Source organism: Pongo pygmaeus, chromosome 12, assembly GCF_028885625.2.
Source record: "Pongo pygmaeus isolate AG05252 chromosome 12, NHGRI_mPonPyg2-v2.0_pri, whole genome shotgun sequence".
Taxonomy (NCBI): Eukaryota; Metazoa; Chordata; class Mammalia; order Primates; family Hominidae; genus Pongo; species Pongo pygmaeus.
Window position 1 is genome coordinate 132,901,907 of NC_072385.2, and position 27,787 is coordinate 132,929,693.

General features: G+C 44.9%; 1 protein-coding gene across 1 annotated transcript in view; it reads right to left on the reverse strand.

Moving 5' to 3' along the window:
• The window catches only part of SNTG2 (syntrophin gamma 2), a 426,593-nt gene that overhangs the window by 129,065 nt on the left and 269,741 nt on the right, over nucleotides 1-27,787 (reverse strand). The window contains exon 9 of the mRNA XM_054476287.2: nucleotides 26,412-26,539. Coding sequence (XP_054332262.1) covers nucleotides 26,412-26,539 — 128 coding nt within the window. The remainder of the gene's footprint in view (nucleotides 1-26,411; nucleotides 26,540-27,787) is intronic.

The following is a 27,787-nucleotide window of genomic DNA, read 5'->3' on the forward strand; positions in this document are numbered from 1 at the left end:
GTTCACGCCTATAATCACAGCACTTTGGAAGACTGAGGTGGGAGGATCACTTGAGGTCAGGAGTTTGAGATCAGCCTGGCCAACATGGTGAAATCCCGTCTCTACCAAAAATACAAAAATCAGTCGAGCATGGTGGCACACACCTGTAGCTCCAGCTAGTGGGAAGGCTGCGGCAGGAGAATCTCCTGAACCCAGGAGGCAGAGGTTGCAGTGAGCTGAGATCACGCCACTGCACTCCAGCCTGGGCAACAGAGTGAGACCCTATAAAAAAAATAAAAAAAAAAAGAAAAGAAAACAATGCACATGAACTTATATGACTCATAATACCTCCATGGTCTCAAGCAGCTAACTGAAGATAAAATACAGAACAAAACAAACATATTCTTTTAAAAAAATAAGTCATCACTAAGCTATGTTTTAATAATCTTTCAAATGTGAGTGTCATCGCTGCTTTCTTAGGCAAGGAGGGGTATGTAGGGGAAGGGGTAGGAAACAGAGATGGTATAACACAGTTGTGCATATTTTTGAGCCAAATCTATCAGACCAGAGTTTGCTATTTTAAAAGTCATTCTTTTAAAAAGACTCTTTAAAATACTTTTTAAAATACTCTTGACTTTGCAGGAGGACAGAGGTGAAGGTGAAGGTGACTGTGTGGAGTCAGAGAGGGGAAGAAGCTGGAGAAAGCAGGTCCCCCGTGTGGGAAGGGCAGGCCGCTCCACCTCCACCTTCGCACATCCCTTTCTGATCACCTTCCCTGGTCTTCCTGGGGAGCACCTGTCCCTCAGGATCCATCACTTCCCGTGGGGCCTTTGATCCTGGATGTCTGCTATAATAAATTAATCTTTACACTGTAAAATGCTGGGAGACTGTTTTAGGCACATTGTGTACTATTCCACATCAATTAGGTGCTTATTAAATATTGAGAGACTTATATCTACACTTTTGTCCGAGTATCCATTAATTCTTATTAAAGTAAGTGCTAACTAAAAATGGGCTCATCGCCATCATTTCTCATTTGTTCATGTTAACTAGTGTGTCACATACAAAGCAAGGCTGACCTTAATCTAGTGGTAAATAAACAGCTGGGTCAAGTAGATTATTGCGGATGACAGCCAAGTTCCCTGGCTCCCCACATGAAGAGGTCAGAGACTTATTTTTAGGCATATTTTACATTGAGCTACAGCACACACACACACGCACACAACTCACCAGTGAACACCTTGATAAACAGTCATGTATTCCATATTCTTGGCCAACCAACTCTCAGACCAAAAACAGACTTTAGAAGAATCCTCAAAAGTTCCCTGTGTCCCACCCTCCAATTTTCCCCATCTCAGAGCTCTACACTTTTATTCTTTCAGAAGAGCCTGTTCTTCTCCAAAGGCCTGGGGAGGAACAGGAGGCGGTGCCAGTGTGGGCCAGGGGCAGCTTTGCCTGGAGCCAGCTAGACTAGGGGGCCTGCAGGGACCTCAGGGCAGCATGAGACAGGGGTCCCCCCTCTCATGAATCGGGGGTGCCTTGTGGGGCCTGCAGGGACCTCAGGGCAGCGTGGGGCAGGGGCGCCCCCCTCTCATGAATAGGGGGTGCCTGGTTGCGCGTGTAAGGGGGTGTGAAAGACACGTGTGGTCACCACTTGGCTCCAGCTCACATGTGCTAACAACAGTGTCTTCTCAAGGAGTTGGCATTTCCTGATTCTCAGGGTTAGTGACGTATGCACCAACTGCACGGATGACTGAACACTGGGTGCTCTCAACAGGGTCAGTACTGTGGTCATCCTCGTAAAGTCAGTGGTGAGAAGGAATCAGAGTCCAGAGTCCTAACTCTGCCTTCAGAGGTTTACACCATCATTGATGTAGCAGGAATAAGATGTGAGGGAGAGACGGTGGACTCAGGCTTCATGAAGGACCCTTTATCGATGCTGTGGTCTTGAGAAAGATCAGCTTTGCCCCCTGAGGCAGCGAACACACGTGGAGCCCCAGAGGCTCATGGCCTCACACGAAGGGCAGACGGCTGTGTCCTGCAATGAAAAGGAAGGCGTCTACAGTCCAGGCACGTTTATGCCATAGCTACATGAGGCAGGCTGGACATCTCACCTCTGAGCTGGGCTTTCCTTGTCCGTACGACGGGCTTCAAATGCCAACTATACCACACAATAGGAATACTGAGAGGAACAAATGGGATAACCTAAACAAAGTTATTTGTAAGCCCATAAGTACCATATAAACATTATTAGTCTGTCATTTGTCAAAGAAAGCAATACAAATTAAGTATCTAATGAACAGAAACTGTGAAAGTTGTTGACATGAATGCTGATGGCAGATACTAACATGTTAATGAAACGGGGAAAGAAAGTTCACAGGTTGGCTCACTGTTGGTTCACTGTTTGGTTTATTGTTATAGAAGCCGGGTAACTAGTGTAAGTTATGCAATCTGCTTTCAGGCACGTCTGGATGCAAGATTAGGAGCCGCTTCTTCCAGGGCATTTATGGGCCTTTGTTTCCTCCGAGTTTCACGGTTTGCTCCGAGTTTCCTCCGCGGCTCATGGATGGAACCCGGCCTCTCTACCCGCCTCGCGGTGGCCACTCAGGCCTTTTAGGATGGTGTGCATGTGGTCAAGGTCGTTGTCGGAGCTAAAATGCACAGAGCATCTGCTGCTCAGGAGCTAACATGCTGTTTGATGGCCACCCATGAGATTGTAGGAAGCCACTGTAAGCAAACCCACACCAAGTGAAGGCAGAGCGCTTGACACCCCGGGGTCCCCCGAGATGAAACCAAACCAGCTCCCAGACACTCGCCATCCATGGGGAAGCCAAGCACTGACTGTGTCGGCACTTTGGAAAAGTCTACCCTCCTCCCAGGGTTTCCTCATGCCCTTAGAGAATTTTTCAATTCCAAAGAGAAAACTGAAAATAGACTTATACTCTAGAAAGTGAATCAATTCACAGTTTTTGGCTAAGAGAAATAAATTTATTCCAATAAAGTTCAAAGCACACGTCTTAACGTATTAGGACATTAAGGAATTGAAGTTACGTGCTCGGGTCTCCACCTCCCGTGGACGACAGCCAGTCTGTTTGGGCTGTTCTTCCTGCGCTCTTGACTGTGGGCTCAGTGCCAGCCTCGACACTGCACCCTGTGGATCCTGCCGGGAAAAGCCCCACAGCCCAGCTCTCATGTGTCCGGTCACACTGCCTGCCTTTGCTCGGTCTTCCTGTCCACATCCAGAAAGGCCTCCGAATCCCGCCCACACCCCAGGGAATCTTCCTGTCATAAAACACACCTCAACAGATTTGACCCTTTTTCAAATCATCTGCCTCAGCGGAAACCAATCACAGGGCATTATCAGTTATTATTAAAGCTCCAAACCGAGACCCCTCCTACATCCACTACCAATGACCACTCTTCCAACCTCCTGCTTCACTTGTGCTGTGGGATTCCAGTAACTATAAAATTTGACCCTAAAAACTGAGAATTCTTAATTGCTCGTCAAAGCTTCAGTGTCGGAGAAAGGGAAGTCAAAATGTGTAAATCACCTTTTTAATAAGCTGTCCAGTTTTTAAAGAATAAATACATTGGACCTTACAAAATTTAACCAAGGAAGCTTTCATCCATAAATGATGGCTGGCGGCCCTCATTACAACCACAGCCTGTCACTCCCCGTCGGCTCTGGCCACCACCTCCCTCTGTGCCTGAGGTAACAGGGAAGAAAGGTATGCATTGCACGCATGCCTATTTTCTTTACTTAACTTTAAGCCTTCATGCTTTGGAAAATAAGGAGAGTGTGCATGTGTGTGTATGTGCATGTGTGTGTATTTTAGCTCATGACTGAAAATTATGAGTACTCATAAGACAAAAACAGAATGTGTATGTTTCAGAATTTGAAAAATCTTGAAATTTCGTTTACATATTTTATTTCAAAACTGTCTCTGTAGTATATTATTTTTTAGTACAATTTAGAAAAATATATTTTTTCTACTTCCCTGTCATGCAGTGGCATTTCTAAATAGTCCATATTAAATATTAATAGAGGGCTAATTTAAGTTCGGGAACTATGTAGTAACTTGTTCATTAAAAAGTCATTGTGGGCTGGGCGTGGTGGCTCATGCCTGGAATCCCAGCACTTTGAGAGGCCGAGGCCAGCAGATCACCTGAGGTCAGGAGTCCAAGACCAGCCTGACCAACATGGTGAAACCCTGTCTCTACTAAAAATACAAAACTTAGCCAGGCATGGTGGCGGGCACCTGTAGTCCCAGCTACTTGGGAGGCTGAGGCAGGAGAATCCCTTGAACCTGGGAGGTGGAAGCTGCAGTGAGCCAAGATCATATCACTGCACTCCGGCCTGGGCAACTAAGTCTCCACCTCAGGGGGGAAAAAAAGTCATTGTTACCAGAAATTCAGGCCACAAATAAAGTGTTCACTCGAAACAAAGAAAAGTTCAGTAGGTCCAAGAAAGAGAATTTCTCCCCTGTGGTGTCTCACAGGGCACCTCCTCACCCTTCTCTGTCACTTCCCATTGGTTTGTGAGAACAGGGTTTGGGTCTTCTGAGACCCTCACTTCCCCGGGCAGTGCTGCAGAAGCAGGAGAGGCAGGAGATCCCATCCGTGCAGGCCATGCCGAGGCCAGTGAGTGGGGCACTGGAGCACGATGTCCAGGGACTCCCTGAAGGCCTCCCCATGGATGGGAAGGACAGGAAGCAGCCTGCAGGGATGCTGCGCACATCCATGCGTCTTGCCGTGGGCCCATCACGAGCCTGTGTGTTTGCTGAGGGCCTCAGCACAGAGGGCGTCCTGCACTTTGTTCTTTCCACCACGGCCAGCACTAACAGCCCTGGCACTCAGTAGGCACGCGTGAGTGTTTGCTTTGTGAGTAAATGTTTGAGAAGACCCAGCAGGATTCCAGCACCTGGGTTTGTCACGGGAAGGTGGTGTCTACACTCCCCTCTGCCTGCTGCCTGCTGGTAGGACTGACTCCACCGGATCTCAGCCACGCTGTGGGGTTCCCTCATCTGACAATGGGCTCACACCACTGGGCTTTGAGAAGGAAGCAGAGGAGAGAGGTGAAAGGAGGAGCTCATGGCTGGCGTATGCACATTTAACGCGTCCTCATGATCATTTTCCTCTCCACCGGGGACCATCTGGAGCGAGGGCATGGTGCTGCATTGAATGGCTTGTGCTTCCTTTCACACCCACACTGCTGGGCATGCCACCTGATTATAAGAACTGGTCATATATGATGGTGGCAGCAGTAACTGTAACAACAACAGAGAACTAAATAAAGGCCGTCGCTCATTACGAGCTGGCTTTGTGCCAGGATCTATCCTAAGTAATTCACATTTCGGATCTATTTCACCCCCGCAGTGATCCTACGGAAGAGGCACTGTCATTATCCTAAGTAACTTACGTTTTGGATCTATTTCACCCTCTCAGTGACACTATGGAAGAGGCACTGTCATTATCCTAAGTAACTTATGTTTCAGATCTATTTCACCCCCGCAGTGATGCTATGGAAGAGGCACTGTCATTATCCTAGGTAACTTACGTTTCGGATCTATTTCACCCTCACAGTGACCATATGGAAGAGGCACTGTCATTATCCTAAGTAATTCATGTTCCGGATCTATTTCACCCCCGCAGTGATACTATGGAAGAGGCACTGTCATTATCCTAAGTAATTTACGTTTCGGATCTATTTCACCCTCGCAGTGATCCTATGGAAGAGGCACTGTCACTATCCTAAGTAACTTACGTTTCGGATCTATTTCACCCCCGCAGTGATCCTATGGAAGAGGCACTGTCATTATCCTAAGTAGTTTACGTTTTGGATCTATTTCACCCTCGCAGTGACCCTATGGAAGAGGCACTGTCATTTCAACTGCCCAGGGTGCAGGACGGTAGGTAGCGGGGGCTTGTGCCACTGGCCGGGCCGAACAGCTGCTGAGTGTGGGGCCTGGGCCTAAGCTTGGGAACCTGTGGCCCCCCACGCTGTCGACCAGGGCACTGTGCTATCTGTAAGGTAGGACCCATGGATCTGGGCACTGCGCTGCCCACAAGGTGGAACGGTTATCTGTGTTTCCTCCAGGGACGCACAACCAGCATCCAGGGGCTCAGTGCTACTTCCTGGTTATCTGAGACCAAACGAGACCAACCAATTGGCCTCGACCACCCAGGTGGGCACCCCCAGCAGCAGGCAGGACAGAGGGTGACCTGTGACCACAATGGGACTTCGCTTTTCATCCAGGTGAAGGCATCACTCACAGAACTGTCCCCAAATCTTCTCAGCTTCAGCGTCGGCCTTTTCTTCTCTGTAAACTGCTCCTGAGTCCCGGCCGTCAGACATCACATTTTCCAGTGCCCGTCCCTCTGATCCTGGCTGCCCGTGAGGTCTGTTTATAAAATTGTGTCTGATATACCAGGCAGGTCATCATAATACAACAGCATGCCTAAGTTTACTCACTGATCTTCGTTTCCTTTTTCCATTTCAAAGAATAAAACCTCATCATTAAAACAGAATGCTGTATCCTGGTAGCCTGCATGAATCCAGAGTGAAAATTATCTGGACTATCAAATGGAACATGGGTGAAGGCTGCACACCTGACAATGAACGGAGCAGCAGAAGCTGTGGCTGCGTTTTTACCCAACACCAAAGTCAGCTCCTGCCCCTTTAGTCCATAGCTTCCTTAAACTAGGTGGCTCAGGGCCCGGGACACAGCAGTAATTTCTAGGTAACGTGAGAAAATGTCGAGATCTGTTGATAAAAGGAAGCCCAGAGCAGGCCCCCCCAGGTGGGCAACAGCCTGGGCGTGCAGGCAGTGGAAGTTGAGAGTCTCCCAGGGGCTGGACAGCTGCGCTGAACGGGGCCTGGGTGAGAGAGAGGCGCTCCCCCCCACAGCAGGGACCCACAGCCAGAAACCAGATGGATCAGGGCCAGAGCGGGCCTTGCAGTCCATGTTCTCTGATCCTAAGAGAACCGTATTTTGTAAATGTCAAGGCCACATTTTAAGCACACGTGTGAACATGGGTAATTCACAGTCCATGACCACGAGGACCAGCTCTAAAGTGCAGACGTGAGTGGAGCTTCATCCCACGCTGGGAGGTCACAGGGCTGAGTGTGCACAAGAATGACAGAAGCACTAGCTGAGATCTGAGACACGGTACAGCACTCAGCCCACACAGCACAGCACTCAGACACTCAGACCCCAGCCTTGAGACGCAGAAAGGCCTGGACGCTGCAGGTGCTGCCTCATCCCTCGCACGAGGCGGGAGGCTCCATCCTCTGCAGGACGCGGGAGGCTCTGTCCCCCGCACGAGGCGGGAGGCTTCGTCCCCTGCACGGGGAGGCTGCCGGCCCCTCCGGCTCTCTTCCTCACTTTAGAGCGGAGCCGACCTGCCCAGTGGAGCGGTGTTTGAGCCACAAGATGCAGCGAGGTGCCCTCGCTTAGACCCAGCAGAACTTTAATGGCTGCACCAGTACGAGCAGAAGCACCACCACCAGAGAACTTGTTTATATTTTATACAAGTTTACTGTAAAACGTGATCATGTCTCAGAGGAAATGATTAATTCCACCAGATGACAGACACCAAGGCTGACTGCAACAGGGCCAGTGCTACCTTCAAGCCCTAACTTCGGTGGAGACCCAAGCTCAGCTTCCCCAGCTGCGGCTGCACAGGCCCACACTCCAACAGGCCTGAGGAGCTTGTGTGGAAGCTGCAGGACTCCGGGGTGGATACGGTGGGGAAACGGATTCGCGCCTGAGCGGACGAGCTCAAAGGCTGTCTGCCGTGACTCTCCCTCCCACACCAACAATGCTGTTGATGAGAGTCACACGGGCGGCTCCTCCGCTTCGGGAGAGAACACCCGCCTGCAGCAGCAGACGCTGGACACCAGCGAGGGCCCGACTATCCTCTACCCATCCGTGGCCTCGGCACAGCAGCCATCAGCTGGACAGGCTGTTAGTCCTATAGGAATCCTTCCTACCTTGGAAAGTGTACACAGTAGGTGCTCAATTCCTGCTTGGAAATAAATGCATTTTTTGTTTGCTTTTGTTCAAGAGCTATTTCATCATCACTAGAAGAGATTTTATATGTTTTGTTTGGTTTTGTTGTTAAGGGCAAATGCAGAATTAACTTAGGAAAAAACACCACAGAACCTCTTTCAGTGATGATAAAATAACTCTTTATAAAAATGTAAACACTGATTTAAAATACACAGTTGGGGTGGTGCTGAATGTACAAGGACACTTATACATCGCACCTCTCCCTTCGGGCAGACAGCATGCAGGACACCTGCTTTCTGTCCAGGGAAGCAAGGCAGCTGCCTGTTACAGTGCTATAAAGTGTCTAATGGGCTTGATTATGGGCTCAAATTCCTCATGTTTGAAAAAACAAACACATTTTAAAAGTTCACTTTACATAATGAGTGAAGTTACTGTTAAAAATTCAAAATACAATCAATTTGAAACAGAGATAGATTTATTTTCTATAAAAATAAAACAGTCTAAAAGATTCTTACAGGCTAAATTTACCGGGACTAAGTCCTAACCTCTCCAAATTTAGTTTTCTATAACTATTTTGCATAAGAGAACTTGCGGTTTTACCTATAGCTGAGGAAAATGAAGATAAGAAGCCTGGTTCAGTCTCCACCTTTTCTCTCAGTTCAGTCGAAGAGCGTCCTTCACACGCTGGGTCCCACATTTCTCTCGGTGTGAGCCTTGGTGTATCACAGGCTTCTGTGTCCAGGAGGTCACTGTCATGGCCTCAAGGCCTTGCACCTCTGTTTAGCAGAGCTTTGGGTCCCTGTGTCTTTCCATACTGATGGGGTGATTCCAACGGAAACGCCGCCTGTATTCCCAGTTGGTGCCGGGGACGGAGCGTGGCGCGGTCCCACCCACTGCTGCCTACGCTTCCGATTTAACCTCTATGAAGCTGGGTGACTGGCAGAAAGGGTGCCATGTACATGGAGAACATTCTGAGCAATCATCCCGTTTTTGAGAAACACACATTGTGTTCAACAGTCCTCCAGGTCCTTTTCCAGAGATCAACCTTCATTTTAAAATCCAAATCCAACTTTCTAATGACATAACCATGTAGGTTTCCTCTGAATTGACAATAACCTAATAGGCTATCTCAAAGCCCATGGAATCAAAATCAATGGTTATAAACCAGTAGAATTTGGTATTGGTCAATAGAATGCCTTACATTCCAACTTTAATGCATTTTTGAAAGTTTTAATACATTTTTGAAAGTTATCATTTAATCACATAATCCATAGCAAGGTTTTTTGTTTTTGTTTTTGTTTTTTTTTCTTTTTTCCAGTGTAGCGAGTGGTATTAAATGGTGGTCAAGAAATGTTTCCCGCATAAAATCTGATCACTGAACACACGGCTGGTGTTAATGGGCCTCCGTGTGCCCTCAGATTGTGCCCTGCCCAGGTGTGCTAACCTGCACGCACCATGGGCTGCACCTCCTGAGCCAAAGATGAGAAAGACCTGGTGTCACTCAAGAGCAGGACGAATCGTCCCTGAGCGTCTGCACTTTTCTACTTCATTCAGATCCTTGGGAATGAACGTCTCTGCAATGATTTCTTAGTCCAGACGGTGCTTAAATTCCACCCCAAAACGCAGATGTGAGTGGAGCTTCGTCCCACACTGGGAGGTCACAGGACTGAGTGTGCACAGGAAAGACAGAAGCGCTGGCTCAAAGAGCTGTCCGTCAATGTTTCCTGCTAACCGTAAGCTACGGACTTTACAGAAGCACAAAAGTAGTAAAAGCCGACTCTCAAGAGAGGACCAGACACGAGGATGCCAATTCCACCTCCTGGCACTGCTTTTCTGCTGCTTATTTTACGACTGCTCAACAATGTGCAAAGAATTCTTAGGCTCCTTTCACAAAAGCATCCTGATTCTTTTCATACTCCTACATACATCTTTAAAGTTAAATATTTAATACTTTTGGGAGAAATGAGGAAGGATAACACATAGATTACTAACAATTGGATTTATAACGAGGATAAAAAGAACCAGCTGGCATTTATTCACACCTTGTAATAAACACTGTGTAAATTACTTTATATGCTGCAGTGGTTTTAGCCCTCACAATCATCCTACGAAGAAAGTCCTGGTGTTATAATGTTAAAGATGAAGAAATCAAGGAGGATGCAGATTCATCAATTTTACCACTTTCTGACTCATAAGGCCAGAGGTGGTAAAGGCAGGGACACACATACACACATACACAAGTGAGCTTTATAAAGAACTCAGTCTCCGATTCACAACCTCAGTTCTTAACTAACAAAGAGCCTCTTCTGTACATTAAAGCCACGTGAATGGCCACTGCTTACACAGCTCAATGTTTTCCTAACACTGCATTTTTCCTATATATTTGTTTAGGTACTAAACACAACTGCACCTGCTGGAGGGGTTCCGTGAACTCCAGGAATGTAACCACTCTTGTGACCTGAGTTATCACGGCTTCCATTCTTTCTCCTGGGATGGAAACATTGTGTCTGAAACGAGCCGTAGAGTGAGGTGAGCGCCGACTCAGAACACCCAGCCGAGGCCTGGAGACTGGGCCCAGTCCAGGTAAACATAAAAATCTCTACACCAGGAAACCATTCAGCCAGAAGAATAGTTTTGCTTTTCCAGATAAGACTGAGTATGAGGTGAGGGGAACGTAGAATGCATTCTGCAGATGCCGCCGAGGGTTCCGTCTGTACCTCCTCCTCCCACGCTGGGCACGCGGCATCAGAGAGGCCTTGGAACACTCCAGGTGAGGGGCCTGGGAGGCAGAGCATGGGGATATTTGGTCTCTGAGGTAAGCACAGAGCAGGTAACAGGAGGGATGGCCATGCAGCAGAGGAGGCGAGAGGGGGACGAGGAGGCTGGGAAGCCAGGTCAAGGGTCAAGGGTCAGGTGGCATCCCCAGGACTGTGCTCCAGGCAGAGGCACAGATAGAATAAAAAATGAAATTAAATCCAGTTTTTGAAGAGTGTGACTTCCATAGTAATGGAAAAGTTTGGCCTAATTCCTAAAAGTGGAGTGTCCCTAGCAACTCCCATCCCCAAGTCTGGGGTCAAATTCTCAGTGGATTGAACGTGGCTCCCCAAATGTTCCGTGCTGAAATCCTAGCCCCCAAGGCAGTCGTGTTGGAAGGTGGGGCCTTTGAGAGGTGATGAGGTCCTGAGGGTGGAGCCTGATGGGGTCTGTGCCCTTACAGAAGAGGCCACAGGGAGACCCTCATCCCTTCCTCCACATGGAGACACAGAGAGAAGGTGCCGTCTGCAATGCAGGACAGGCCCTCACCAGACTGACCGCCTGACCCTGGACTTGCACCTTCAGAGCTCGAGGGATGCATGACTGCTGCGTAAGGCCACCCATCTGTGGAACTAAGGTCACCCATCTGTGGAACTGGGCTACAGCAGCCCACGCTGACTAAAATGAGGTCTTCAGAGCCAGGTTAGTGTGCTGAGGTCATGTATACCCCGAAGGTCTCATGCCTCTAAAACCTTCTCCACCTACTCTTTCCACCAGACACGCCTGGCTCCTCCCTGCTTGGGGATTAATTTGGCCCAATACGAATGATGTCACTGATAGTTCTCCCCTTTCAGCAGCAGGAAAACTCAGTGACTTTGGTTCATGTTTAGTTGTAATGGGGAGGGTGCCAGGAAATTGAGGTGAGGGGTTCATGGTAAAATGACTCTGGCCACAGCTGTGGTTGTGGGGCTAGGAGCACAGGGATCCCAGGATGCACTGAGGAATTGGACGCAGTTGGCAGAGACACAAGATCAATGCCGGGGCTGCAGGCAGGACAGGGAGACGCTCCCCATCACTGCACTGCTTTCCTCTACAACAATCCAGCACCTCCAGCAGCAGGAAGGACAGGGAGACACCCTCCATCACTGCACCGCTTTCCTCTACAGCGATCCAGCACCTCCAGCAGCAGGCAGGACAGGGAGACGCTCTCCATCACTGCACTGATTTCCTCTACAGCGATTCAGCACCTCCAGCAGCATGACAGGGAGACACCCTCCATCCTGCAGTGCTTTCCTCTACAGCGATCCAGCACCTCCACAGCAGGACAGGGAGACGCCCTCCATCACTGCACTGCTTTCCTCTATAGTGATCCAGCACCTCCAGCAGCAGGCAGGACAGGGAGACACCCTCCATCCTGCACTGCTTTCCTCTACAGCGATCCAGCACTGCCAGCTTAAGAAGCCTTTCCTGTTCATTTTCATCACAAACTCTGAAAGCCTATTAAATCTCCACACACAAAGGAAAGAAAAATCAAATTAATGTTTAAGGCAGACAACTTGTTACGAATTTATCTTGCTTGGATACGAAGAAAAGATCTTAATGTACAAAAGCGGAGACTTTGCAGCATCTTTTCATAGACAGGGTGCTAATCCCTTACAGTCAAAATGAAAAAAAATGAATAATCCTCGGAGGTGAAAAGAAAAGATCCTCGACTGAGAGGCTGCAGAGGGAGAAAAAGAGAGACAGAAAGACAGAGACAGAGAGAGACAGAGACAGAGAGAGACAGAGACAGAGAGAGAGAGACAGAGACAGAGGGAGACAGAGACAGAGAGAAACAGAGACAGAGACAGAGAGACAGAGACAGAAAGAAACAGAGACAGAGACAGAGAGAGACAGAGACAGAGGGAGACAGAGACAGAGAGAAACAGAGACAGAGACAGAGAGACAGAGACAGAAAGAAACAGAGACAGAGACAGAGAGAGACAGAGACAGAGGGAGACAGAGACAGAGAGAAACAGAGACAGAGACAGAGAGACAGAGAGAGAGAGACAGAGACAGAGAGAGGCAGAGGCAGAGACAGAGACAAAACCAGAGACCGAGAGGGACAGAGAGAGACAGAGGGGTAGAGAGACACAGAGAGGGGCAGAGAGAGAAAGAGAGAGGCAGAGACAGAGGCAGAGACAGCAACAGAGAGACAGAGACAGGGAGAGACAGAGAGGGACTAACAGAGGCAGAAACAGAGACAGAGAGAGACAGAGACAGAGAGAGACAGAGAGGGACAAAGAGAGACAGAGACAGACTCAGAGACAGAGGAACACCCGGGGAATCTCGGAAGCAGCGTCACACAGTGTGGGTGGGGACCACTCCCCCGGAGAAAGCGTAACGGAGCCTAGAGAAGTGAGTCGGGAGAATGACACAGATGCAGAATGATTTCTCAAGAATGATTCTGAATTCCCAGGAAAGAAGGAGCAGATGCAGTTCCACCCAGAGAAGGCAACTCGGAGCTGCTCCGCACATCTGTTGGATGGGGAGGGGTGTCAGGGTGCCTCCGTAAATCAGCAGCCCTTGTTCTCTATCAGAGCAAACTCAGGAGAACTACCTTAGATAGTCATTCATCCGCTTAGCAGTGGGTCCACGGGTGCCTCGGGGCAGCTCTCTGTGGTGCTCACAGGACACCCTGATTCACCTACGTGCCCGTGGAGGGGGCAGCCCAGGGCTGGGCACCACGGAAGACACCCCCACCAGAATTGCCAGGTGTTGAAGGCAGCATTGGCTTCTGAGAAGACTTAGAGACCTCCAGATCTTAAATACGTGGCCCCTGCCCTCATCAGAGTAGGACACATGCCAGAGAACTGGGCGTTTGTAGAGATCTAAGTGGAATGGGATTATGCTCTCTCTGTCAACATGAACACCCTAATCTTCTATCGTCAAAAGAAAGTTTTCAGAAAATTTAAAGACGGCATAATGAGAAAGAAACAGCAGCTCTGTCACCTGCTAGCAGCCAGCAGGGCTGTGGGGTTCCTCTGAAAAACACAGTCCCACATGTCATCAACCTCAGACCAGGGCTCTCCAGGGACATGAGGGAACAAGGCAGAGCAGGAGCAGGGGACACACGAGATGCCGTCCAACCACAAAGGGCCCATAGGTCTCTGGCGGGCTGCTGGCCTGAGGGAGGGGCTGCTGCTCCCACAAGCCTGGCCTGGATCCTGCCACTTCCTGTCTCATGCTCCTGGATAGAAATTAAGCCAGACACTGCTGACACAGCCCACGCTCTGACGGCACCCAGTGCAGGGCAAGCCCTGATCTCCTGGCCCTTCCTAGAACCACCCAACACATTCCCAAATTCCATAACAAGCCCCATTTCCTGAGGCTCCACAGCCGCCAGGACACTGTCTCCCTGGAAGCCCGGGTAAGGAGTACCCTGTGTGCGGGACACACGAGCTCAGAGCATCAAGTGCTGTGCTCTCGGGATGGACGAACTCCAGAAAATTCACCACAGGATTCGTTTTGGTATGACTATTTAAACATGATACTCTCCTTTGCAAAACAAATTAGATTATTTAGCAGTACAATTCTGACTTGTAATATCACTTTTCAAAATCTGCTTATCTGCAGTAGGTCTGTTTCCATTATGACTACTATAGAGCCCATCTGCCTTCTTCTTCTGAAATAAGGTGAGTGCCTACAAAGCAAACGAAATTTTATTGTAACTCACAAAACATAATTTCATTGTATTTAAAAAAAACATGGTAGATGTGGGGCAAAAAGACCCCTAAGCTGTGGGTTTTGTCTCTTCCTCCCTTACTACTTAACTCCCTCCCTTTCCCTCTTCCTCTCCACCTCCCTTCCCCTCCCCTCACCTCCCCTCCACTCCCCTTCCCTTCCCTTTCTTTCCTTCTATGTTTTAGAAAAAAAAGAAAGTCAATTACTTTTAATCAATTTGAGGCCTGCCTAAAACAAGAGGCATGGACAGGGCTCCTGTGAGCTGATAAATAAAAAGCAGTTCCTCCTGTAAAGAGTTGCAAAGTGATGCACAGTAATTCTGTGGGACAGAGATTCTGGAGCTGTTTAATTGCTCATCTTTGGGGATAATCACTCAAATCTGAATTTCCTTCCTTCTGTTCAGTCATTCCTTATTCCACAAACAATTTGTATTAGTCCATTCTCACACTGCCATAGAGAAATATGCAAGACTGGATAATTTATAAGGAAAAGAGGCTTCCTTGGCTCTGGTGGCACAGGTTGTACAGGAAGCATGGCGGCATCTGCTGGGACTCTGGGGAGGCCCCAGGAAACTTACAATCATGGCGGAAGGCAAAGGGGGAGCCAGCACTTGACATGGGCATAGCAGGAGTTGGAAGGAAGGAGAGCAGGTGCCATACACTTTTAAACAGCTGGTTCTTATGAGAACTCACTCACTATCACAACAGTACCGAGGGGTTGGTGCTAAACCACTCATGAGAAATCTGCCCCATGATCCAGTCACCTCCCACCAGGACCCACCTCCAGCACTGGGGATATTTCAACATGAGATTCGGGTGGAAACCCAGACCCAAACCGCATCACAATTAAAAATCACTGAACTCCTGCTGCTTCAAAGCTCCTTTAAACGTACAGTTTCATTTTTTGTTACCTTCATAAACTATCTTAGAAAGCAGTAAAGTATTATATCATCTCCCACCCTACTTGGTTAAACCGGCAAAGAAGCCGTCACAAGAGCCCCCATGGGTTATCTAGGTCATGGCCCCAAGAGGGTGAAGCAGGATTAGAAATCTCTTAGTTCCTATCCCCGTACTATTCCTTCATACCACCTGCTTCCCCAGGGGCACATCCCAGAGACACCACCGGTCTTCCTCTTTTCTGAGGCTCTCGTGAAGCGTCCTCACTTGCAAAATGATTGTGGATACTTTTCAAGCATTTCTCTTGTTCTTAAGTATTTCTTCACTCTCTATTTTCTGAAACATACATGCTATGGGCAGGAGCCTGGCTCAAATCCAGCTTTGTCCAATGGTACCATGTGGAAGAACAGCCAACCATCATCCAAGCCACTTTTGTTTTAAAAGGATGAATTTCTAAGAAGCGTGGACATGCTATGGGCTTTCCAGAGTGAAACAGAGGTTGAGACACTAGAGCAGTCAGAGTTCAAAGGCAGCCCCCAGTTCTCAGACCTTGGTGGAAACATGTGCTCCAGTTATTCAATCAACAGAAACTAGGTGTTTCTGTGAAAGGATTCTGCAAATGCAATCAATGTCCCAACTCAGCTGACCTTGAGATAGGGAGATTTATGCAGGGGTACAGCCTGAACACACGGCCCTTTACGTCAGGGTCTAGAGGTCAGAGTGAAGGAATTCATAGATTGGAGGCTCATGGGGTTGCCTGTTACCTGCTGCTGGCTTGAGGGCAGAGGGTGACCATGTCAGTGAACATGGCGGTCTCTGGTGGTGGAGAGCAGCCCTTGGCTGACAAAGGTGGGGAACTGAGTCCTATAAAGTCAAGGGACAGAATTCTGCCAGCAACCCTGAGTGAGCCTTGAAGATGGGAACACAGCCCAGCCGACACCTTGATTTCAGCCTGGTGAGATCCCAAGCAGTGGACCAGCCGGGCGCTGCCGGACTCCTGACCCATGAGAACTGTGAGATAACAAAAGTCTTGTGTTACCTGCTAAGTTTGCACAGGTTTGTTACATGGCAATAGAAAACTGATATGGTAAAGACAGGCAAAACTCTAGCATCTCCACCACCATAGCCACCCCATCAATAATGCTTTTCTTCACCTGATGTCAGAGAAATGTCTGCATAACTAAGCCAGTAGTCAGGATCGCATGATTATGCTAAGTCACCTGTGATGCTGCATAACGACCTGCCGAGTGTCACAGGACAGGGGCTATTTTCCTGTTGGAGAACTTGAGGGAAAGCCCTACTCTGTGGCATCTGCTGATGTCCATTAGGAAGAATGCTTATGTTTTTATGTCTTTTTTAGCTTCATCTCAATATGCTCCCTTCAAATTCTTAGTGAACAATCTTTTCTGGTACTGTGTATCCAATGATTTAATCCTCATTCACAACGACACATAATTTATCCAAATGCATAGTTCCCATTTTGCCAAAGAACCACTTGAGTATAAGCTTGATCTGACAATGGAATGGAGGAAAATAACTTCTGCCAGTGCATGGGCTTGTAACATGTTGGAGGCAAATGGAAATAAAAACAGTTGCATTTATTACATGTGATTTGTATCATATAAATACATATTTAAAATGAATTAGACTTAAGTATGCATCTATTCTTTACAGAGTCTTTTTTTTAAAAAAAAAAACTGAGAAAACTAAGGAACCTCAACTATCATTGGTCTAATTACTTAACAAAAGAAAAGACCCAAGGGTGATGTCAGCATATGGTGGAATGGGAAGTCCCCTGCTCATATTCCCCACAGCAACAATGAAGGGTGAAGGGTGAAGGGGAAGCAAGCTTGGCCCTTCTTCACATGGCAGCAGGAGAGAGAAGAGTGAGGAGCAAAAGGGAAAGAGCCCCTTATAAAACCATCAGATCTCATGAGAATTCACTCACTATCATGAGAACAACATGGGGGAACTACCCTCATGATCCAATCATCTCCCACCAGGTCTCTCCCTAGGCACATGGAATCATGAAGATTACAATTCAAGATGAGATCTGGGTGGAGACACAAAGCCTAACCACATTACTACTATTCACACAAGGACCCAGAGGGACTCGCCTGTCTGGGCCTCCAACATGCTGGCGGGTTCTCATCCCACTGCAGATGCTGAACATGCCCTGGACAATTATATGTCAACAGATTAGATAACCTGAGAAAATCAACAAATGGATCTAATTAAACTAATGGGATCTAATTAAACTAAAGAGCTTCTGAACAGCAAAAGAAACTACCATCAGAGTGAACAGGCAACCTACAGAATGGGAGAAATTTTTTGCAATCTACTCATCTGACAAATGGCTAATATCCAGAATCTACAAAGAACTCAAACAAATTTACAAGAAAAAAACAAACAACCCCATCAAAAAGTGGGCAAAGGATATGAACAGACACTTCTCAAAAGAAGACATTTATGCAGCCAAAAAACACATGAAAAAATGCTCATCATCACTGGCCATCAGAGAAATGCAAATCAAAACCACAATGAGATATCACCTCACACCAGTTAGAATGGCGATCATTAAAAAGTCAGGAAACAACAGGTGCTGGAGAGGATGTGGAGAAATAGGAACACCTTTACACTGTTGGTGGGACCGTAAACTAGTTCAACCATTGTGGAAGATAGTGTGGCGATTCCTCAGGGATCTAGAACTAGAAATACCATTTGAACCAGCCATCCCATTACTGGGTATATACCCAAAGGATTATAAATCATGCTGCTATAAAGACACATGCACACGTATGTTTATTGCGGCATTATTCACAATAGCAAAGACTTGGAACCAACCCGAATGTCCATCACTGATAGACTGAATTAAGAAAATGTGGCACATACACACCATGGAATACTGTGCAGCCATAAAATAGGATGAGTTCATGGCCTTTGTAGGGACATGGATGAAGCTGGAAACCATCATTCTCAGCAAACTATCACAAGGACAAAAAACCAAACACCGCATGTTCTCACTCATAGGTGGGAATTGAACAATGAGAACACTTGGACACAGGAAGGGGAACATCACACACTGGGGCCTGTCGTGGGGTTGGGGGAGGGGGGAGGGATAGCATTAGGAGATATACCTAATGTAAATGACGAGTTCATTGGTGCAGCACACCAACATGGCACATGTATACATATGTAACAAACCTGCATGTTGTGCACATGTACCCTAGAACTTAAAAGTATAATAAAAAAAAAGAAAAAAAAGAAAAAAAAAGAATTAATGTAAAACATGCTTTTAAAAATGTTAAAAAAATTCCTAGAAACATACAACCTATCACTATGGAATTAAGAGGAAATAGATTATCTAAATAAACTAATAACAGGTAAGGAGATCAAATCAGTAACTGACTTCAAACTATACTGCAAGGCTATAGTAATAAAAACAGCATGGTACTGGTACTAAAACAGATATACAGACCAATGGAACAGAACAGAGGCCTCAGAAACAGCACCACACATCTACAACCATCTGATCTTTGATAAACCTGACAAAAACAAGCAATGGGGAAAGGATTCTCTATTTAATAAATGGTGTTGGGAAAACTGGCTAGCCATATGGAGAAAGCTGAAACTGGATCCCTTCCTCACACCTTATACAAAACTAATTCTAACTGGTGTGAGATGGTATCTCACTGTGGTTTAGATTTGCATTTCTCTGATGGCCAGTGATGATGAGCATTTTTTCATGTGTCTTTTGGCTGCATAAATGTCTTCTTTTGAGAAGTGTCTGTTCATATCCTTTGCTCACTTGTTGATGGGGTTGTTTGTTTTTTTCTTGTAAATTTGTTTGAATTCTTTGTAGATTCTGGATATTAGCCCTTTGTCAGATAAGTAGATTGCAAAAATTTTCTCCCATTCTGTAGGTTGCCTGTTCACTCTGATGGTAGTTTCTTTTGCTGTGCAGAAGCTCTTTAGTTGAATTAGATCCCATTTGTCAATTTTGGCTTTTGTTGCCATTGCTTTTGGTGTTTTAGACATGGAGTCCTTGCCCATGCCTATATCATTAAAAAGTCAGGAAGCAATAGGTGCTGGAGAGGATGTGGAGAAATAGGAACACCTTTACACTGTTGGTGGGACTGTAAACTAGTTCAACCATTGTGGAAGATAGTGTGGCGATTCCTCAGGGATCTAGAACTAGAAATATCATTTAACCCAGCCATCCCATTACTGGGTATATACCCAAAGGATTATAAATCATGCTGCCATAAAGACACATGCACACATATGTTTACTGAGACACTATTCACAATAGCAAAGACTTGGAACCAACCCAAATGTCCAACAATCATAGACTGGATTAAGAAAATGTGGCACATATACACCATGGAATACTGTGCAGCTATAAAAAATGATGAGTTCATGTCTTTTGTAGGGACATGGATGAAGCTGGAAACCATCATTCTCAGCAAACTATCACAAGGACAAAAACCAAACACTGCATGTTCTCACTCATAAGTGGGAATTGAACAATGAGAACACTTGGACACAGGAAGGGGAACATCACACACTGGGGCCTGTTGTGGGGTGGGGGGAGCGGGGAGGGATAGCATTAAGAGATATACCTAATGTAAATGACGAGTTAATGGGTGCAGCACACCAACATGGCACATGTATACATATGTAACAAACCTGCACTTTGTGCACATGTACCCTAGAACTTAAAGTATAACAAAAAAAAAGAAAAAAAAGAAAAAAAAAAGAATTAGTGTAAAACATGCTTTTAAAAATGTTAAAAAAATTCCTAGAAACATACAACCTATCACGATGGAATTAAGAGGAAATAGATCATCTAAATAAACTAATAACAGGTAAGGAGATCAAATCAGTAATAATAATTAACAAAAATAATAAATCTTTCATCAGAGAAAAGCTGAAGACCAGATGTCTTCACTGCTGAATTCTACCAAATAAATAGTGAAAAACTTATACCAATACTTCTTAAATCTTCACAAAAAAATGAAGAGTAGGGAACACTTCCAAACTCACCTTTATGAGGCCAGCATTATCCTAATACCAAAGCCAGATGAGAACCTTACAAGAAATAAAAATTACAGGCCAATATCCTTGATGAACATATGTGAAAACATCTTCATCAAAATACTAGTTACCTGAATTCAATAGCACTTTAAAAAGATCAGTTACCATGATCAAGTGGGATTCATGCCTTGGATGCAAGGATGGTTCAACACATGCAAATCAATAAATCTAATTCACCATATTAACAAAATGAAAGACAAAAACCATAACATTGTATCAATAGATGCAGAAAAAATTTGACAAAATTCATTATCCTTTCATCATCAAAGCTCTCAACAAATTAGGTATGAAAGGAATGTACTTCAACACAATAAAGGCCATGTGTGACAAGCCCACATCTAATATCATACTTAATGATGAAAAGCTGAAAGGTTTTCCCTTAAAATCCAGAACAAGATAAATATGTGCACTCTCACCACATCTATACAACATAGTACTGGAAGTGCTAACAAGAACAATTAGGAAAAAGAAATAAAAGGCATCTAAATAGAAAAGGAAGAAGTGAAATTGTCTCTGCTGATGACATAAGCTTATATATAGAAAACTCTAAAGACTCAAAAAAACTGTCAGACTTAATAAAGGAATTTAGAAAATTTGCAAGATACAAAACAACACTCAGAAATCAGTAGTATTTTGTTCACTAACAATGAACTACACAAAACAGAAATTAAGAAAACAATCCCATTTACAGTAGTATAAAAATATAAAATACCTAGGAGTAAATTTAACGAAAGAGATGAAAGATCTGTACAATGAAAAATATACAACATTGATAAAGGAAATTGTAGATGACATACAAAAAATGGAAAGATATCCTGCATTCATGGATTGGAAGAGTTAATGTTGTTTAGATACCATACTACTTAAAATGATATACAAATTCTATGAAGTCTCTATCAAATTCCAATGATATTTTTCACAGAAATAGAAAACACAATCCTAAAATGTATATGGAACCATAAAACACTCTGAATATCCAAACTATCTTGAGCATAAAAGCAAAGATGGAGGCATCACACTACCTGATTTCAAAACATATTACAAAGCTATAATAACCAAAACAGCAAGGCACAAGCATAAACACAGATACATTGGCCAATGGAACAGAATAAAAAGCCAGAAATAAACTCACAGATCTATGGTCAATTGATTTCAACAAAAGTGCCAGGAACATATTATGAGAAAATGACAGTCTCTTCCATATATGGTGTTCAGAGAACTGGATATCCACATGTGGAAGAATGAAACCAGAACCTTATCTCACACCATATGCAAAAATCAACTCAAAATGGATTAAGGACTTAAATGTAAGATCTGAAACTATAAAACTACTAAAAGAAAATATAGGGAAAAGCTCCACGACTTTTATTTGGTTAATGATTTCTCGAATATGACCCAAAAGCACAGGTGACAGAAGAAACAATATCTTTGTGAGGTTTGCATGTTTGCTCTGTGTCTGCATGGGTTTTTCTAAGCACTCTGGTTTCCTCCCCACAAAGACGTGCAGATAAGGTTAATTGCTGTGTCCAAATGGTCCCAGGCTGAGTGGCTGTGGGCGTGTGTGAGCTGTCCTGCAGTGGGATGGCATCCTGTCCAGGGCTGTTGCCCAGCTTGAGCCCTGAGCTTCCAGCACAGACTCCAGTCTCCCCAACCCTGAATGAAATAATTGGGCAAATAATTATCTTGTTTTTATTAATCTTTCTTAAATGTATGCATAGCTCATATTTATTTCAATGTTTAATATTTGAAGTGTTTTGGTCTTTATTTAGAAGTTTGGTGATATTTTGTGACCAAAAATATGCTGTCGGAATCTGACTCTTATTTATAGCTATTAGCCTATGGGAAAACTGGTTTCTTTATACATCTTTTCACTCCAAGTTTCAGTTTCTAAGGACCAATCAATGATGTTAAGTGAGTAAGTACTGTATTGTATATTTCAAAACTGCTAAAAGCGTAGATTTTAAATATTTTCACTACAAAAATGCTAAGGATGTGATGTTACTGATATGCCAAGTAGCTTGGTTTAATTATTCCACAATGTAAACATGTATTGAAACATAACATTGTACATTAATTATATATGATTATTATTTGTCAATTTTTAGAAAGGACCCAGAAGGTGGTGGTTATAGATTGAGGTTCTATACCTGGACAAGGACAGAGTCAGATGGGACGCACAGGATGCTGGCTTCCAACCTCTTCATCCTATTTATGTTTCTATTATATGATATCTAAAGGTTCCTCCTGGGCTACAGCTTACAGCTTTTGTTTTAAGATTCTAAAACCTATTTGATTTAAAATTGACAATTTCTAAACTTATTCCTTACCCTCCTTAGACTAAGGAGCCCTCAGGAGAAGACACACAGGAATTTTAGAACTCCATCCACTGGGATCAACACACCCATATCTCTTCTCTTTTTCATCCATTTTAAAATGAGACCTGAGGAGCTTACAGGTAAGGTGGAGCTAAGAGCAGCATCTCAGCTCTAAATGGGACTTCACACAAATACGTTTCAGAACAAACAGGTTTTATAAAATTCATAGCTTAAGCCCTTATGCATTTTATTATTTGCCCTTTCCCTGCCCCTACTAAGTCTTGCTTAAAAATCATAAGTCAGCAAAGCTAGTAAGATATATTTGCCTTTATAAAACAAAATATTCCTGTCTTATGAAAAATTATAAACTTTTCAGTTTGCTGTTACAGTATGTATTGGTCCGTTCTTGCACTGCTATAAAGAAATATCGGAGAATGGGTAATTTATAAAGAAAAGAGGCTTAACCGGCTCACAGTTCTGTAGTCTACATAGGAAGCATGGCAGCTTCTGCTTCGAGGGAAGTTTCGGGAAACTTCCAATCATGGTGGAAGGCAGAAGGTGAGTGAGACACCTTACATGGTAGGAGCAGGAGCAAGAGAGAGAGAGAGTGGGGAGGTGCCACACAGTTTTAAATGACCAGATATCAGGAGAACCCACTCACTGTCAGAAGCACAGCACCAAGGGAGATTTTGCTAACCCATTCATGAGAATCTACCCCATGATCTAATCCCACCAGGCCCCACCTCCAACACTGGGGAATACATTTCCACACGAGGTTTGGGTGGGAACACAGATCCAAACCAAATCAGTGTGTGATAGCTTTTGTAACAGAAGCATAATCTGAGGCTCAGGCAGTCGGCTGACTTCTTGGGTTCCACTTCATTCTCCTGAATGTCATGTATTTATCCCAATGATTGTGGTATGAATGGCTTAGTGGGTCAAAATATTTTGTCACCAAGAATAACACATGTGCTTCTACATGGTCTCAAGCTGCCAGAATGGGTGGTCAAGTCTGCATTTAGTTAAGAATTACTAGTGATATGGTTTGGTTGTACCCCTGCCCAAATCTCATCTTGAATTGTAGCTCCCATAATTCCCACATGTCATGGGAGGGACCTGGTGGGAGGTAATTGAATCATGGGGGTGGGTTTTTTCCATGCTGTTCTCGTGATAGTGAATAAGATTCATGAGATCTGATGGTTTTATAAAGGGCAGTTTCCCTGCACACATACTCTTCCCTGTCGCCATCTAAGACATGCCTTTGCTCCTCCCTTTGCCTTCTGACATGATTGTGAGGCCTCCCCAGTCATGTAGAACTGTGAGTTCATTAAACCTCTTTTTCTTTATAAATTACCCAGTCTCAGGTTTTTCTTTATAGTAGTATGAAAATGGACTAATACAACTAGAGACCCTATCCTGTCCTCAGAGTAGGAGACATTCCATCTTATGACCTGAATTCATCCTTAAACCAAAGCTAGAATGGCCAATCTTCATCACATTCAATGGCAGATGGGCTAGGAAGTGTGTTATGAAGTTCAGTGGCTCTATTTTTCTAAAAACCCACTTAATTCAAATACGCTAATAGACAAATGTCATTTCATGCACTATTTCCCTCTTTGTCAAGACAGATACATGCCCAGATCTCTACTTGGTTAACAAATTAACCCCAAACCAAAGAAACATGTTGTAAGAAAGCCACATGCACACATTTTAAAAGGAATTCACAGTGAGAGCACGAACTGTTAAAACATTTTGATATATTTTTCTAATAGCTATTTACCTATCCCATCTATCTGTATCTCTGTAATCTATCTATATTTCAGCCCCTCTATCACTGCAATAATTCATCTATATATCTACAGTCAGATGTTATTTAATGATGGGGATACATTCTAAGAGATGTGTCATTAGGTGATTTTGTCATTGTGTTTACATTGTAGGGTGCACTTACAGAAACCTAGATTATACAGGCTACTACACACCTAGGCTATATGGTATAGCCTGTTGGTCCTACGCTACAAACCTGTACAGCATGTGACTGTGCTGAATACTTACACAACTGTAACACAATAATATTTGTGTATCTAAATACACAAAAGCAAGTATCTGTGTATCTAAGCACATCTAAACTTGGAAAAGTGAAAGTAAAAATAGGGTATAAAAGTTAAAAAATGACACACCTGTGCAGGAAACTCACCATGTATAGAGCCTTCAGGACTGGAAGTTGTTCTGGGTGAAGGCATGAGTGAGGAGTGAGTGAATGTGAAGGTCCAGGACATTACTGTTCCCTTTTATATGATTGGCAGTGCAGTAGGTTTGTCTGTGTCAGCATCACCACAAACACGTGAGTCATATCTTTCACTGTGAGGTTATGATGGTTGATGTCACCAGGCAGTAGGGATGTTCAGCTCCATTACAATCTAATGGGACCACCATGGCATATGTGGTCTGTCCTTGACCAAAATATTATTATGCAGAACATTGTCTGTCTGTCTGTCTGTCTGTCTCTCTATCTATCCATCCATCCACTTCATCTATCATCTCTCTATCTATCCACCCATATGCATCTACCTGTCTTTCCACTTCTCTAGCAACACACACATCTTTTACTAGGTTTGTCTCCCTTTACCAAAGATGGGCAGAAATCTGAAAATCAAGCTTACTGTCCCTGTTCTTGCAATGGGATCACAAACACCCTTCCACAAACATGAACATCCTTTGTGAGAGGCTGTACAGCTAATACTAATTAATATAGAAAACCTAATTCTAACCCTTCATGAAAAGCAATGTTTGCTAGACTTTTCCTTCCATTTAAAGACCAGTAAAGGGAATTTCAGGTTGTACTGTCTGCCCACCATACACACATTCACACAGACCACACATACCACAGCCACACACATTCACACAGACCACACACACTATAGCCACACACATTCACACAGATGCACACACACTGTGGGAAGTACAGTGCTCAATTAAAAAAAATTCCTTTGCTGACAGAAGGTTTGCTATTTCTACACATCTGTCTTAAGAATAGAAAAAGGAAATTCACCAACTCATTACCTGTGGGCCTTTCCACAGTGATTAAATAGCACAATTAGCCAAGCATACGTTTTTCTACTCGAAAAGCTACGGAAACATCAACTTTTATAGTTACATCTTTGAAATTATTTAATTAACCAAGCTCACAAGCTAGTTAGCATTTATTTAGCATAGGTGCTGGTCTAACCCTCTCATTTTATTACTGAAGAAAAAGAGGCCCACAGAGTTTAAATGGCATTTCTAGAAACATCTGAGACTTGGACAAGAAGTCAGTCTTTATTTCCAGTCTAATTCTGTTAGCATTTAAAACTAAAAATAGAATTTCTTTTACTAATGACTGTTTCATGAGAAGTAACCATGCCACCTTGCCCTAGATAGAACTATTCTTAGTAATAAATTCACTGTTCTGATACCTGACTTCTCATTTTCTCTTGATCTTTAACTTGTTTATTCCAAATGCTAAATCTACCAGAAGACAGCACACACACTTGCTAATGTCACAGTCAAGAGCTTTGGAGTAACCAGTGGCCTGTAGGAACTGGCAAAAGTGCACGGGGTTCATCAAATTTTCTCATCTCAGACAAGTCACACACCTTAATTTTTCCGTTCCGGCTTTGTACCTTGAGATGCGAGCCATGGACAGAGGCACGGACAAGGTGTCCAGCCAGCGCTTCTCATACCTTGGGTCCTTAGCTATGGGCGAGGAAGGTGACGATGGAGCCTGTACAGAAGAAAGGAGAATGAAGTGTCACAGAGGCAGAGGAGGCTGCATGCAGGGAGAGGCATCTGCAGGCACCTGGAACACAGAACTCAAGTCCAACACATTTCAACTGATAAAAAGCAAGTGAGATCGTTTCTGAAAGATCTGGAAAGAAAGAAGTGCTCTTCTACCTGGATTTAAGACGTTTTCTCCCTCTATTTTCTAACTGCAAATTGCATGAAAGAGAGGAAGCTGAAGGGAAGGAGAAGGAGAAGAGGGGCCTAAATTTGGAGGGAAAGTTGTAGACACAGCACTGGGCTCAGTGCATAGAGACCATGAGAAAGATGCAAACCCAAAACAACCTGAAATGTCCACTCAGTGAGTTTAGGTTGAGAGACACATGATAGAATGGCTGATGACATTCCAACGGGCGTCCAGGTCATGGGTCTACCTTATTATCGGTAGCAACGACTCTGTGCTATGGTCAGAGCTGGGCCTAGATGGCAAAGTGGGGAGGCCTCGTTGGGTCTGCGGCTCTCAAGAGGAAGCCCGCCTGGGAAGGTGAAGGAGCCATGCAACCACCACAGCACCAGGCAACAGCCCCACGAGCGTCCAACAACAAAAGGGTCGGAACACACAACAGCCCCGCGAGCGTCCAACAACGAAAGGGTCGAACACGCAACAGCCCCGCGGGTGTCCAACAACGAAAGGGTCAGAGGTGGGTTCTGGGCCACAGGATACACCCATATCCCATTCCACGTTCTCAAAGAGGAGCCTGAGCTGCCTGAGCCATCTTGATCTCAGAGCCAGGCTCGCTATGAATGAACCAGGTGCTGCTGCCCCAGAGACCGGCAAGAACACACCTCACAGATGTGCCCCACACTAACAGGTGTGCCCCACACTCATGGGTGTGCCTCACACTTACAGGTTTAACCCACGCTCACAGGCAAGCCCCACATTCACAAGACATTTGTTGTTTTAATTTGCTTCAGTGTCCAAGGGAAACACCAGCCCTGAGCTCCCGGCTCTGCGGACCATAGGGTCCAGGGACTGTTGCACCTGGAATCTGAGCATCTGTCTGCAAGAAGACTTTCTGTAAGCAGGGGCGCCGTGAGAAAACAGACGTGGGCTCTCCAGAGGCTCAGAAGGGTGGCATGAAGTGTCTTTCATACTTGCTAGTTCATAAGTATTAAGCGGCTGGATGTTCACTGTGTATTAGAATGTTATTTGAGACTTCATTCCTTATAAGTGTATACCTTATACATTGGT